Source organism: Hippocampus zosterae, chromosome 2 (assembly GCF_025434085.1).
Source record: "Hippocampus zosterae strain Florida chromosome 2, ASM2543408v3, whole genome shotgun sequence".
Taxonomy (NCBI): Eukaryota; Metazoa; Chordata; class Actinopteri; order Syngnathiformes; family Syngnathidae; genus Hippocampus; species Hippocampus zosterae.
The window spans coordinates 11,525,358-11,541,614 of NC_067452.1; the positions used below are offsets into that span (position 1 = coordinate 11,525,358).

A 16,257-nucleotide genomic window follows, 5' to 3' on the forward strand; every position below is an offset into this window, starting at 1 on the left:
TAGCCACAACTCTATAAACATCACTCTCAGAAGGCCCTCTCATGCCAGGTTAGCACCGCTTGTTCGCCCATTTCATCAGGATCGATCTGATGATCGCCATGATAACGCAATTGAGGACAAGTTGATATATCATCTCGTCCTCGCTTGGCGCCCTGTCCTGGCAGCGCGTCGCAGTCTCTTCTTCCTAAGCTCATGAGAAATGTCGCATCTTCGAGAAGTAAGTCGGAAGCGTGAAAGTGCATCGAGAAACGCTTTCATGCAGTTCTTTGCTGTCTGATTCGAATAAAAATGCCTCTTATATCCACTCAAAACAGCGTGTCGGTCATGTCATTTTTAATGCACGTGATTTGCTGTCTTGCTTTCTCCTTGCTGTTGTGTCAACATGTTGCTCGTCAGTCTGGTGGCGATTTAAGAATATGATACATTCATCTTGATTTGTGAAATGGATTGAAGGCTAGACACGTTGGTCCATATTGTGATTTTTCCTTTAAGACATGTTTGTTAGAGATTGACCCTGTGTTTTTATAGTTAGAGGAAAAAAAAATACCGGGGCATTTACATGAATGAAGGACCTTTCTAGTGTTGAGTGTGTGTGGCAATTGAGCATTTCTATCTAATAGAAATAGGCTGGTTTTCAACGTTGAATGCAAGTGGCCCTGAGAAGCAAGAGAAAGGAGGCTGTGTCTTTCAAGCACCTCCGTTTGTCTGCAAAGATGATTGGAGAAGACTCTCGATGTTTCCATCATGCCACAACACAGAAGTAAAAGAATATCTCAAGGTTAGAGCAGCAATAGATTTTTTCTCAGCAATGCGGCAGCCGGAAGAAAAACACACACAAAAAAAAAACCTATATCAAGTTGCCTTATGAAACGCGCATTTCTCACTCTTCGCTGATTCAAATGAACACGAAGCCCAAGAAAAGATGAAGAATTAGCAGAAAATCAATCAAACGCTCCCCCCCTTTCCTCCTCCGCGCCCTCGTCCAATGCTGCTCACAGGATATTCGCTTGTCCGAGCAGACGTGGGAGACATTGAGGATTTATGTGATCCTACAAGCCATCAGGTTGAGCAGAGCTTTGCTAAACATGACCTGAAGTGTGCCGGCCCCGGAGCAAACGTTGCTGTCACCTTGGCCCAGGCGAGCTGTCATCTCTCAGAGCGGCCCATGAGACCTGACAGCTGTGGCGTTCCCAAAACAAATCACCGCTGCGTTTGGCAACGTTGGGCGTCCCCGCGATTTAGTCCTTGTCCAGACGAGAGCGGGAAAGCAGCTGCTAATGCACTGCTTAAGTGTTCCGTGTTCATGTTTGAGGGTGCGTGTTTGGGCTTGTTTGGCCTTGTTTTCCCGCCATCTCCTTGAATGTTTCGATCGAGCGACGACGTGCACCTCTGCCTTTGTCAATTTCCACCTTCCCTCAAGATTTTGTTATCACCTGCATCTCTTTGTGTTCAAACTTGAAATGCCTTTTGTGAAAAAAACCCAACAACAACAAACAACGGTATAATAGATCAACAATCGTAAACGCAATCCAAAAATTCTCATCTGTATGTTTATTTATGCATGCACATGTCGCTCTTCAGATTGTCATGAATGGGTTTTTACTTTGTCGTCATCTGAGGAGATGCACGTCCATTACCCTGACTGCAAGAGCAGAAGCTTCGAGGTGAAAGTTCAAGAGAGCTTTTGTCTTGTGCTGAAAGCGAGGCCTTCTTTATTGATTTCATGCTAAATTTCACGCTTGTGGTGAGTGTTGGTGGTGTGCCCGAAATGTGCTTTTTTTCCCTCCTTCTCAACTCTTTCTTGAACATGTTGTAATGTAGCTGTCACGTCTAATGAGCTATCACACGCACACGCACACGCACGCGCACACGCAAACACACACACACACACACACACACACACACACACACACTACACAAACCTTTTCTCCCCAACACACACACTCAAATCAACCTGTCAGGGAGTGTTTAAACTCAGATATTTCCGTGTATTTATTGCCGGGCCGTTTTTAGACATCAAACTGCAGCGGTTGAGATGTGGCTTCTATTGATGTCATCGTCTTTATGTCGCATTCCCTTTTGAGTGATCCTTAGCCTGGTGTGTCTTTCTTTTGCTAAATATACTTCCTCTCCTTGGAGTAGAATTGAAACAATGTCCAGTTTATTTAATTCCCGAGTTGCTGCGAATTTTGGTCCGACTTCTGCTGGAGGCTTTAAATTTCCCCAGTGTGGGACCAATAAAGGATATCTTATCTTATCTTATTTGGCAACGTCTGCCGAAGCACTTCAAATTTGATGATGCAATTCTTTTAAATTCGTGTTTGGGACCGATATTGGGGCATTAACGGGTATTAAACCCGCCCCATCTGCGCAACAGGCCGCATCATGTACACCATTGTGCTGCCGGAGCTTTAAATTCCAAACGAAAACTTTCACATTACCTTTTCTTGCATTTAATAATCTTGAAATATCGCGGAGGGACAGCATGTACTATGCGTGGCTCTTAACTAGGGCTGCGCAATGAAGCGAATTTTAATCGTGATCACAATTTTGGCTGCCACGATTGCATTATCCTAATTGACTGATATTTACATTGAACTCACCTTGCCCCACCGACGGGGGTTAGAAAGTTGGGTTTCCCGCAACTAAGGATAAGGTTCCGAGGCGGCCGGGACGCGATGGCACCGGTGGGGAGAGGCCCCGCAATGCTGGCCGTGGGCCGCCCTGGACTAGAGTCGGGTAGGCTTTGCGGGTTTTCCGTCGGGTTAAAATGTGAGCTCTGCTGGATATCTCACCTCTCTCTCTCATCAGCACTTTCACAACCATTGGTCAGCCAACTACCAGGGATGGGGGGGGGGGGGGGGGGTGCATGGTCACGGCTTCAATACGTTGCCTAAATAACAGGTCAGATCCATGAATATTTATTCAGTTGAACCTTGAAAAAAGAATTAATCCTTGGATAAATATGATTATTCTATATTTTATTCAAAAACGATAATCCATTCATTTTCACATATTATTCTGCACTGAAAGTGTATTACAGATTTGATTGTATCAAAGTTGAGGTAAAAAGATACAGATGTTTTCCTTTAAATGATGAAACATTCTGATTATTCCTGATAATAGTGAACACATTATTGATCAAAATAATTGTGGTTATCATTTTGGCCAGAATTGTGCAGCTCTACTTTCAACCACCTCTCACTTCTGAAAATATGGCTGAGTGGCGAAGTGGGTGTCTCCTAAAAATGTTGTGGGTCTGATCCTCAAACCTCGTGACCGTGAGCAAGACTTTGTACCTTAATTTGCTCCTGGTGGAGCTGGCAGCACCTTACGTGGCAGCAGCCTTCCAAATGTGTGTGTGAATGGGTGAGACTTGAGGCTTTGCAAAGCGCTTTCATATGGTGTAGATAAAATGCAATGTAAGTGCACACTATTTACCGATAAATGTTTAATTCAGGAGATGACATGCGAGCTTTCATAAATGACTGCTTTAGAAGATGGACGGCAGACCATGTGCTGGTAGTACGTGAGCGCATGTCATAATTTTTGGATTTAGCACAAGGTCTATTAAGTGGAGCATCTCACAAGGTATGATTACAGTAACATTTTGAGGTATTGTATCTTTCTAAAAGTTTGACATGTACATAAGTACCGGTACTGTATGAATGAACCCATTACACACAGAGAAGGGAATTAACACCGCCGAACTGTGGTGTAGTGTGCGGTGTCCTGCCACTACTTTTCATGAGTGGTGACCAATTGGCCCACCGCTTTGCTGCAATTCGAAATTTGAATTGCGAGTGAGCGACTTAGAAACGTAGCAGAAGTTACGGACAGTCAAAAATGCCATGTTGTAGGCGAATGCCATGTTGTAGCCGCCGCCAAGCCGTACCAATGAAGTACGTACATTTCGTGCAAGTGTTTCGCAATAATACCTGACGATACTTCTAATTTTACATGTGTCTGAGGCTGAAAAAGCGAACCATGGAGAATCTCTGTCAACGCAATACCTGAGTGCAGTCAATGAGCCGAGCCTATAATCTGTCAAACATCCAGACTATCTCCCCCCCACCTCGTTTCCTGTCTTTGTGTTGTTATTATGTAGCTGTAGCGGCCATGGCAATCCGCCTCTTCCTTGACAGTCCCAACCACACATTTTGCGATGCAATAAAAGCACAATGCAGAACAATATATGTGGCGCCTCAAAAAATTTTTACTCAATAAGATCACCAGGAGTTTAATTTTTTTGTTGCATTGACTTTATATTCATGCGAGGGTCACTCGCCGAAGTTGCAGATCGTATTTTTTTCGATTTTAGTCACATTTGGTCTGGATTTATCACCCTCCGAACACTTTTTAGCAAAACCTTCTCATTTTTTTATTGTTAGAATTATCTATGTTTTTGCTCATAGGCTAGCTCAGAGAAAACCCATTTTATGACACCATTAAGTGACCAAATTGAGAAATGTTGTTTCTCATGACCATTATGAGTCACAATAATGCAGTGTGAAGGAGAACAGCAGAATTTTACACGAATGCATTTCTTCTTCTCTCAGGATTTTGGAAAAGAGGCTTTTGTTCAGCTACCCAGATGAACAACAGGAAGGAGGACATGGAGATCTCCTCTCACTACCGTCAGCTCCTCCGAGAGCTCAACGAGCAGCGGCAGCACGGTATCCTCTGTGACGCCTGTGTCATTGTGGATGGAAAGATCTTCAAGGCCCACAAGAACGTCCTCCTGGGCTCCTCCCGCTACTTCAAGACTCTTTACTGCCAGGTGAGCTTCGATACTCTCGCTGAAGTCGTGACAAGGGAGCGACTTTTATGTTGCTCCACGATGTCTCGACGATGTAAATAAATACCCCTAATTCTTTCTGCCTCAGGTTAAAAAAGGTTCAGAGCCTCACCTTCAAACTACAGTCACTCACCTGGACATTGTGACGGCGACGGGCTTCAAAGCCATCCTCGACTTTATGTACTCCGCTCACCTCGCCCTAACAAGCAAAAACGTCATTGAGGTCATGTCGGCGGCCAGCTACCTGCAAATGACAGACATTGTCCAAGCATGCCACAGCTTCATCAAGGCCGCCCTCGACATCAGCATCCGCTCCGAAATGGCCGACGAACTGGCCGACTTTGAAATGGGAGCCGTCGTCACAGCCGGCATCGGAAGTGGCGGTGGAGGCGGTGGAGGCGGCGGAGGCGGAGTTGGCATACTGGGAGCAGGGGGAGTAACCAGAGTGGGCTTAGGAGGAGGTGGGATAGTCGGAATGGCCTCCGAAGCCCTCGCCTCCATCATGTCTGGTCGCAGCACTTCCCCCTGGCTGGCACGCCGTACCAGCCCCGCCAACTCCTCTGGGGACTCTGCCATCGCCAGCTGCCACGAGGGAGGTAGCACTTATGGCAAGGAGGACCAAGAACCCCCCAAGAGCCACGAGAGCCAGGAAGAAACTTGTCATGACTCCCAGCCTGCTTGGCCGCATGACTACAGGCCTGTTAGCGTCAAAGAGGAGCAGGTGTCCCCTGCCTCTTCCTCGCATCCCCGGGACACCCCCATGGAGGCGGCCCAGAGCCAACGGCATCAGGCGCTAGGCGGCCCAAATGCAGGGGGAGATGGATCCTGGCAGCCTATATCAGGATCGGGACGGAGGAAGAACAGGAAGAACAAGGACACAGTCAGACATATAACCCAGCAGGCTGAGAGGAACTGGGAAGGAGACCGGGAAAGGGAGAGGAACAGGGACAGCAGGCCTGCATCTCCTCTTCCATCCATGCTCGCTGTGGCTGGCTGGAACTACAATGGACAGGATCTCCCAGGTATGTTATGACTTGACCCGGCAGAACAACCGGGGATCACTTTTGATGTTCCTTGAACAAAACATGTTCGCGTTTGCATTTTCGTGTCATGACAGGGAACCGTTTTACATTGTGTAGTCAATTAGGATGATGATCTCGGTCACCGAGGCAGGTCTAAAGAGCTGCTAAACTGGAACCGCACTGCTCTTAACTCAACTTAAAATGTATTTTTAAATGTGTGGGAGACAAATCACACCTTCAAAACCTCAGGGTGTGATGAGTTGAAAGTGGACACAAGGCAAATACTTGATTCTATAAATTGGAATGTGAAAAAAAATGTCAAAATGCTTCGTCAGGTTGGAATTGATGCTTCACATCAGGATAAAAATGTGAACAATTACTTTGGTGAATGTTAGCAACCTATCTTCCAGATGATTTCATTCATTTTTGGTGGGAATTTCGGAATTTAATTTGTCTTTTAAAAGAAATTCCATTCACAGTTCATCTTGAGAAAATGTCAGTCACTGTGTGCATGGCATGCAAAGTATGTTGTGGTGTTTACTCGCTGAGTATGACCTCTTTTTTTCTTCAGGGTTTGAGATTAGCTTGCTTCCACACAAACATGTTGGGACTAAGATGGTTATCTCAAATCTTGAAGGTGTGAGGTGAAACGGGGTTAAATGCAGATAGATGATCCAATCCTCTTCTTGCTCTTGTTTATGTAATACAAACACACTCATTCACCCGCATCAAGAAGCAAAACCTAATCTCACGTTCAAATACATATTTCCATTTTAGGAAGCCTCTCTACATTCACAATACTTAATGAATTTCTTTGCACAAAAACAAATTAATCACAAACACCTGGCTGTGTGTGTGTGTGTGTGTGTGTGTGTGTGTGTGTGTGTGTGCGCGCGTATTGGTGGGGGTTTAAGTGCGCTGTGGGCCCAAGGCGTCGATAGTAAGATCATTAAAAGTAAGAGAAGCTAATCCTGGGCGCATTAAGGGAGTTGGCTGTGAAATGGGCACACACGTCGCACAGCTAAAGAAAACAGGATAATTGAATTGACCTGGGTCACTGCACGGATTACCAGTGCGTCCTCACTATCCTAAGCTCCACCCCCTCTCTGCGGGATTTAGGGAAGGACCTCTGGAAAGGGCGTGCAGACAAAAAAAGGTAGACATATTGAAGAGAGTGTTGGGTAATGCGAGAGAAAATAAAAGTATAGGAGTAGAGGAGAGGATTTTTTTTTTGTCCTCAGTAATATCGTTCCTCCACTTTCATTTCGTCTTGAGATACATATTACTTACCAATCAATGACTTATTGGGGGCAGGTTTTAATTTTTATGCTTCCAATCTTGTGGGAACACATTGGGGTTGTTGTTCCAGCATGTCTGTGAGTGAGTTTGTGTGTAGGGGCGGATGAGCTCAGAGAGGTAAGGTGGCGCGAGATTATTCAGAGATTTGAAAACAAAGAGGAGGATCTTCAAAATAACTAAAATGAATGGGGAGCCAGTGAAGGGATGCCAGAGTAGGAGTTATGTGCTCCCTCTTACGAGTACCAGTCAAGAGGCGAGCAGCGGCATTCTGGACCAGCTGAAGGTGCTTAATGGAGGATTGGCTGACTCCAGCCAAGCAGATAAAGTAAGCAAGCAGGCTGACTCCAAAGTAAAGGGCATTGCAGTAATCGAGCTGGGATGTGACAAAGGCATGAATTACTGTCTCAAAGTGTTCTTGTGAGAGGAGAGGTTTTTTTTGGCCAGCTGTCTTAAGGTGAAAGAAGCTGGATTTAACAACGGCACCAATTTGTCGATCGAGTTTGAAATCACTGTCCAGTTTAAGGCCCACGTTTGAGACCGTTGATTTCAGATAAGGAGACAGGGGGCCCAAGTCTACAGGGTGGTATGTACAAGGGCCACTGGGACCAAACAATATCACCTCTGTCTTGTTTTCGTTGAATTTCAAGACATTTTGTGCCAAACAGGTTTTGATTTCTTCCAGACAGGATAGGAGTGGCATCTTTCTTGCTCAGTGGGACATAGAACTGGCAGTCATCTGCATAGCAGTGGAAGGGAATACCATGTTTCCTTAAGATGCAACCCAATGGGAGCAGATACAGAGAGAACAGCAGAGGCCCCAGAATTGAGCCCTGTGGAACACCACATGACAGGGGAGCAGTGCGTGACTCAGAGCAGCCAAGGCTGATACAAAAGTTTCTGTCAGCTAGATAGGACCATTCAGTACAGTACAGGAGTACAGGTAGAAGTTGCGTTGCTTTCAAAAAACATTGGTGGTTTGAAAGAATGATTGGACTTTGTGTGACACAATCGGACAAAAATTTGAAATTTTTGGCATTTCTATCGACTTGAAATATGAGCTTTGTATTTCTGTGGCCACGCTCGTAACTCAAAACACTCAAATCTTCAGTCATCTTTACCCATTGGAATGAATGGAAATTCTCTCTCTCTTTCTCTCTCTCTCTCTTGTGCATCGTCTCTCTAGAATGAGAAAAGTAAGTAAGAGTGGTACCTCTACTTATGAAATTAATTGGTTCTTGAAGAACATTTTTAAACAGAAATTTTTGTAATCAGAAACGCGTTTTCCATGTAAATGCCCTAATTCGTTCCAAAAACCCCCAAATTCAGACATAAATTTTTCCTCAAGCATAAAAATGCATCAAAATATGTAACAAATACATGTTACAATTAGATCATTGCACAATAAATGACATTGTGCATAATTTGAAAAAAAATAATTGAGTAAGGAATAAAAATAATAATAACAATACATTTCATTTTATAAGCACCTTTCAAAACACTCAAAGACACCTTACATTAAAAAAAAGAATTAAAAAACTGATAAAATTATAAATAATAAAAGGAGAGATGAATTTAAACTGAGTATGCGATTTTAAATAGGTGGGTTTTGACATGTGATTTGAATGTGGGAAGAGAATCAATATTTCGGATGTCGGGTGGGAGTGAGTTCCAGAGTTTGGGGGCAGAGCGGCTGAAAGCTCTGCACCCCATCCTGCTGAGACGGGCCGAGGGTACACAGGATTTCCTGGACAAGAAAACCCCTCCCAGCAAGCGAAAGAATGTCGAATAGTCCGAAGCCAACGCCGGCTACATCGCTGCCGCGATGAACATCAACTGACCTAGCCAGGCCGGCTAACACGCTGTGGTCCGTGGATCCGCCGTGGATGCACCTCCGGAAAGGACGAGGAGCGATGCCCGGAAAGTGGTGGTTTTAAGTCATAGTTTTTTGCCCTCTTTAGTTCATGTTCCCTATCAGAAGTGTTTTCTCCCTTTTTTGTAAAAAAACGATCCAAGGACACGTGAACACTTTTTCTGGGTGATCTACATTTACGAAAATCGGGACGCCTCATATCCCGAAGGGCAAATGATGAGGATGCTGCATAGACACATCTATCTGTTGATCTAGCTATACTCGTAGACACATACAGTATAAGTCCCTCTAAGCCAATGAGATGCCATGATGATGCTCGGTAACAGCCAATGGCAGAGCAGCTAGAAATATGTTGGGTTGAGGAAACTCTGAGCTGCGAGTAGTAGTCCATGCTGTATTTTTACCTTTTTTATCTTGTAATGTCCTTTATAACAAGAAGCAATATTTTCCTGTTGAGACGTTTCGTAACTTGAAAATTTCGCATGAAGAGACGTAAGTAGAGGTGCCACTGTACACAGATATAATATTTTCTAAAAGGCTTTAATAATACAATATAAAGACACTAAATATGAAATAGTCATTGAAACGCATCATGTTATGAATATATAGGGCCACCACAGCATGGCCACCACCCAAACAGGCTTTGCGTAGAACCACGGACAGTTAGGTTATTCTTTCTTTGTGCTCGGAGAGTGTTGAGAGTTTTTTTTTCTTCCCTGAACAGGTTTTGTGAGGTCATTATTGTTTGAGGAGCACATAGACCCTTCACTGGGGGTGGAGAGGGGGCGGGGGGTGATTTGATGTCAGAGCTTTCTTCTGTTCTGTCATGTCAAGCCAGTGAACACTAAAAGGGAGAAACAAAATCTTCACCGGAACAAAAGTGGTTGTCAGCTTATACTGAGTGACGGTCAAAAATACACAAGATCTGTTTAGGCTTATGCCCACTTAAGTCTTAAGTCTCTGTAAGTAAAGGATTTTGGCACCTGCAGGAGATCCGAATCAGATGTAAAGGACATATGGACATCCAGGGAATTAGAAAGTCATGTATAGCTCTATTTTAAGCTACTACATTCAACACAGAACTGCAAAGAAAGTACAGTGGACCGTCGGAGTACAATCTCTTTTAAGACTTAAAAAAAATAAACATAAATATAAATGGGACCGAGTTTCACTTTGAGTCACATGTTTTGCAAACAATATCTTGTCAGTGACATTTTCTTTTGTATTAACATCATAAAGACAGAAACCTGTCAAAGAAAATGAAAAATCCAAATTAGGAGGTAAGACATGCCAATTGATTGTCTCGTCTTCTTTTTGTTCAATTTCTGGAGTTGTGAATGACTTTGGTGAGCTCCAAAGCTTTAGCTTCCATTACACGTTTGTTGACTGAACCATTGAAATTCCAATATACCAATCCACCATAATGACATTTGTGACCAAGCAGAATCTATGCTAATTGTTTTACCAGTGTTACTGTAGAGCAGAGTTGGGCAGAGGAGCCAAAATTACACTCAAATAAGAATACTGTTAATGTTGAGTCATATTAGTCGGTAATAGGGCAGCCCGGTAGTCCAGTGGTTAGCACGTCGGCTTCACAGTGCAGAGGTACCGGGTTCGATTCCAGCTTCGGCCTCCCTGTGTGGAGTTTGCATGTTCTCCCCGGGCCTGTGTGGGTTTTCTCCGGGTTTCCTCCCACATTCCAAAAACATGCGTGGCAGGCTGATTGAACACTCTAAATTGTCCCTAGGTGTGAGTGTGAGTGCGAATGGTTGTTCGTTTCTGTGTGCCCTGCGGTTGGCTGGCAACCGATTCAGGGTGTCCCCCGCCTACTGCCCGAAGACAGCTAGGCTCCAGCACCCCCCGCGACCCTAGTGAGGATCAAGCAGCTCGGAAGGTGAATGTGAATTAGTCGCTAATAGTATAAGGTGGTAGTCCTCTAAATAATTTGAGTAGATCGAAACAGGATTTAGTGAAAAAAAATACTGAAGCATCGAGTAAACGTTGAGTCGCTGATTGTAACTTATCTGTTCTGTTTACTTTTTAAACACCGTATTTTCACGACTATTCGACGCACCGTACGGTTGGGCGCAGTCTCATTAATGGGTGACATTTCTGTATTTTACACATATACAGACCGCACTGTACCAACGGGCGCAGTTTTACAGTGGTAAAACATACGCCAGCTTAAACATACAGCATGCTTGCGCCCACGCTAACACGTTAGCTTGAAGCATACGGTAGCATGCCAAGACATACAGATACAAGCTAAAAACATGTTTCTAAAAAGGCAACGAAAGCAGAACTGAGTTCGGGTGTATTTTATTTAGCCATCGTACAATGTTCTCACGTTTTTCGATCAATCACCTCCCAGAAATCCATCAAAGTCCTCATTCTCTGTATCAGAAGCAGAGGACTGCACATCCCAGTTGTCACTGAACGCATCACATGCTAAAGTGTGAGTTGCTACGCATTGCCGAGCGGAAAGGAGCAGTAACAGCAAAGTCAACATTTCTCTCGTGTGAAGCTTTCCCACATTTGAAAGTAAAGAACAGAGCGAAACATGGTGGCAGCGTGTGCGTGTGTAGAAAGAATTGAACAATTGTGCAAGTACCGTAATCCATCAAAAACTCGTTGTTGCGTATTGTGGCGTAACTCGCCAAGCGCTGCCTCTCACTCTTTGTAAAGTTGTGTTTGCCAGCCATCCATTGTTCCCAAGCCGTTCGCAACTTTACTTTGAACGCCCGGTTGATGCCAATGTCCAGCGGTTGGAGTTCTTTAGTCAAGCCTCCGGGAATAACGGCAAGCTCAGAGTTCATTTGCTTGACTTGGTTTTTCACTGCTGCTGTGAGATGGGCACGCATGCCAAAAGCATAACCGGTGGCTTTAAGTTTGAACTGAGCTTCGTAGGCGTGTCTCTTTGTCGAATTTATTTTCAGGGGTTCTTAGAAACCAAAACCGGAGTTGTTTTGCAACAATGCACATTGCCACACTCTATACAAGTGTTGGTACTGGCTTGCGGCGTCCCTTTAGCGTCCACTTACACGCCCACCCTTCACCGTGGACTGCTCCCCAGCTTGCCTGTCCTCTCTCTCTCTCTCTCTCTCTCTCTCTCTCTCTCTCTCTCTATCTCTCTCTCTCTCTCTCTCTCTCTCTCTCTCTCTCTCTCCCTCTCCATATGTGTATATATACACGCCCACCCTTCCCTGATTGGCTGACTTCTTTCCCGCATGCCTGGCCACAGTCACTTCCGCCTTTCTCCATATAAACAGCGTGTCGGCTGGCAGTCAGATTTTGGAACTCAGCGCATATAAAGGACGCTCCGCACCATAAGGCGTCCTGTCCATTTTGGAGAAAATATAAGACTTTTAATGGCGCCTTATAGTCGTGAAAATACGGTAGTCAATTAACCTCAATTTGAGAAAAACAGAAAAGAGAAATACACAAATTCAATTATTTCCCAACAATATCACTTAAGTATGATATTGCTTTCATCTAAAATAACAAAATAGGGCAAATTGAGCCACAACAATTGGTCTTAAGTGACCTTTCCATGTTTACACATTTGCCGTAAAACCGCACAATAGGCAAACTGGCAAAACTCTATCCGATAATGATTATTTATTATTTTCATATGTCCGATTCATCGGTTGGGCCCTACAAAAAATACAAGTAGCAAGCGCAGGCCTGAGGATTTCACGGTAATGATCGTTTCGAGCGTGTTATTTCCATGGGATCATTTGTATGGCACGAAAAATAGTTTCCCATAAATGTGATCCCCTGTGTGATCAATGTGATTTCACTATGCCTGTACGTGTGTTTGTGGTGTGGTGCGTGAGTGTTTTTCTTCTATTCTACTTTAGTTTTGTTTTGTTTTTATTAAGTGGTGGGGGGGGGGGTGGAATATGAAACATTATGTGCACATGCGGGTTGCTATTTTAGTCTGCACGCTGAAAAAGCGCGTGGATGATGGATAGAGATGGTAGCGAAAAAAAACACCGGTGTAGTCAAGTCAAGTCAAGTCAAGTCAAGTCAAGTCAAGTCAAGTCAACAGTATTTATAGAGCACTTTCAAACAGCCATCGCTGCATACAAAGTGCTGTACATGGAGCGATTTAACATATACAATAAACAGTAAGACGAATCAGTAACAAGTAATAAGTAATAAGGCGGTAGAAAGCACCAAGCAGTAAAACCAATAGCAAATCTAAGTCATGCTGAGTCAAACGCCAAAGAATACAAGTGAGTTTAGTAGTTACTACATTTAAGAAATGGGAATGCCAGTCGTATTTTTCTTTCAAATCATCTGGAGAATGATTGTGTGTGTGTATGCACAAAACACAAAAGAGAAATACAATGGCAGGCACGAGTCTGAGGCAAGTACTTGAAGTTAGTCATTAGATCTAAAGGCTAATCGCTATGAAAAATATTATGAAACAGTCTTAGTTATTTTATAATTTACTAGTTGAAGACATGGTAACTTTATGAATGAAATAAAAATTTGTCCCAAGGTGTAGTAATAGTCGGTAGAACTAACAATGACATGTGGTCGATTCTTTGATCAAATTGATAGTCGATTAAACAGTGCGTCGTCTTGGGGTTGCAAGGAGAACGTCAAGCCGTATCAATACTGTAAGTCTCTCTCTCTCTCTCTCTCCCTCTCTCTCTCTCTCTCTCTCTCTCTCTCTCTCTCTCTCTCTCTCTCTCTCTCTATATATATATATATATATATATATATATATTCATCTTCCGAGCCGCTTGATCCTCACTAGGGTCGCGGGGGGTGCTGGAGCCTATCCCAGCTGTCTTCGGGCAGTAGGCGGGGGACACCCTGAATCGGTTGCCAGCCAATCGCAGGGCACACAGAAACGAACAACCATTCGCACTCACACTCACACCTAGGGACAATTTAGAGTGTTTAATCAGCCTGCCACGCATGTTTTTGGAATGTGGGAGGAAACCGGGGCACCCGGAGAAAACCCACGCAGGCCCGGGGAGAACATGCAAACTCCACACAGGGAGGCCGGAGCTGGAATCGAACCCGGTACCTCTGCACTGTGGAGCCGACGTGCTAACCACTGGACTACCGGGCCGCCTCTATATATATATATATATATATATATATATATATATATATATATTATATATATAATCGTTTGACATTAGAGCTGTCAAACGATTAAAATATTTAATCTAATTAAAAATGCAACTGTCAGAATTAACTCAAATGGACTAAAAAATTAATCGTGATTACTCACACATTTTTTATCGTTTCTGAATTTCCTTTTACATTTTTTGTCCTATTTTCCTCCATTTTAATGCTCTCATCAACATGGAATCATGAATCAGTTTTCTATGTGCCAAAGGCAAATATTTACTGAAATAATAATTTCGATTTTCAATTTTACATGAACATATTTCACTTGGAGCAGTTATTCACACATAATCTCTCACACAATATTACTATCCATCAACAACAGTGAAAACAATGTTTTGTCACACAACAGCTGCTTTAACAGCTTTTTAAATAAAATCAAAACAGAGCAATATAACATTATAAAGTGCACATCTAAGGTAAACTAGTACTCAGCCTATAGTAGATTTAAACCATGGTTGCATACTTCGTTTTTCTCAAGTTTACTTTGAACACAGCAGTCTGTTTCTGTATGTTTGTTGAAGAATAACGAGACACCGGACACCAGCGTTCATTATGTGCCGCTGTATTCCAAACTGCCCGCCGTACAAAAAAGCGCACGCACTTCCCCCGTGCTGCTGGGGCAAACCATTCTGAACGGTGTGGGTGGGGGGGGGGGGTGGTCACTCCCCCTTACACAGTCAGGCTATGTTGATTGTGTTGGTCCTTCTTGTGCGTAAGTCTCTCTACAGTTTTTGTGGAGACCTCATTTCGAATGATTACACTTGGTTCGATGACAACACTGGAGACGTTTTATTTTCACTAGGTCGCTACCACTGTCCGACAAACACAGAGAAGCTCCACCCGCTCTTTTTACATGGACGCAGAACACTGTAACCTTCCACACAAAATAGTTCCAAACAAGTAGCAATCGTGTCAGTGGCATACACCTTATACCTGTATGATACAGAGAGAGAGAGAAGAACAGATAACTTTGGTCTTGTCAGTGGAGCAATCGGGCAACTTTTTAAAAGTAAACTTTCCATTCATAAACTCTTTAAGTATCCGTTTTCGGTGTCTCATGCTGCCGTGGCTGGCAAAACAGACATGGGCGTGGACTTCTGCAGCGCGCTTGTTGTTTTGTTCTGGTGTATTTATAGAGCAACGTAACATCCACTTGTGACATGAGCCGCGTTAATCTCGCGAGAAAAATTTTAATCCAGTTAAAATTCATTTAAATTAATGCCAATAAAAACTAAACTGACAGCTCTAATATATATATCTTAATATATATAAAGAGATTAATCACATTATTTTAATCATTCAATTCCGATTACATGCTTTTGTATTAATAAAGAGGTTGAGTAGCCATTGATATTATGTTTATTTACATAAATAGCACACACACAGAATCATGTTAACAGTGCTTGTTTACTTGTGGCCAATGGTATATATATGTTACTGATGGCCACCATGTTTCATAGTTATTGATTATCAGTAAGTTAATCTTTGTGAGACTGGAAAAAAAACTCAGATTTTGTGTTATGCTATATTCATGATGTCCTATGAGAACAATAAAATTGTTCAACAACATATTTTGATCCATTTATTTTATTGAATAAACCTGGAGTACACAGCTGCTGATGTAATAATGTTCATTGTAAATGCATTGTTTTCAAAACATTTACCCTTTAAATACTACACTTTTGAGAATTCAGAATTCTTGTTTATGAATATCAGTCAAAATAGAAAAATGTATTCCCATGATGAACGTTTACGGAACCCAAATTTAGTTACCGTGGTTTCCCATTGTGTAATCCGACGGAACCGAAAAACAGTTTCTGTTCATTTCTGATATCCTCAGGCCTGAAGCGGAATGTAGCTCAATGTAAAATTAGTTTTTTTTTCTTCTTACAAAGACACTCAAGTAAAAGTAAAATGTATTCTGTATTAAAACAACTCTGACAAGTACAACTTATCCAAAAAGTTACTTGAGAAATGGTGCAAATGTAACTCGTCATGACCTGCCTCCACTGAAGGGCAGCAGCCACATTGACTATTAGGCGTGATCATTGTTGATGTTTTGTCACTGGTAACAGTCCGACAATGTAGCAATTGCCTGACTGAGGATTTGAATG

The 16,257-nt window shown here is 43.1% G+C and overlaps 1 protein-coding gene and 1 long non-coding RNA gene across 6 annotated transcripts in view; both read left to right on the plus strand.

Annotated features, from left to right (window-relative positions):
* zbtb46 (zinc finger and BTB domain containing 46) overlaps positions 1-16,257 on the plus strand; it is a 102,927-nt gene that overhangs the window by 26,040 nt on the left and 60,630 nt on the right. For all 5 annotated transcript variants that reach the window (XM_052056450.1, XM_052056440.1, XM_052056420.1 and 2 more), the window contains 2 exons: positions 4,560-4,780; positions 4,887-5,820. In XM_052056450.1, the coding sequence (XP_051912410.1) occupies positions 4,595-4,780; positions 4,887-5,820 (1,120 nt within the window). In that variant the 5' untranslated portion in view covers positions 4,560-4,594. The remainder of the gene's footprint in view (positions 1-4,559; positions 4,781-4,886; positions 5,821-16,257) is intronic.
* Positions 5,827-13,675, plus strand: LOC127595407 (uncharacterized). The gene is made up of 2 exons (XR_007961265.1): positions 5,827-10,521; positions 10,884-13,675. It is a non-coding gene; the product is annotated as an uncharacterized LOC127595407 (long non-coding RNA).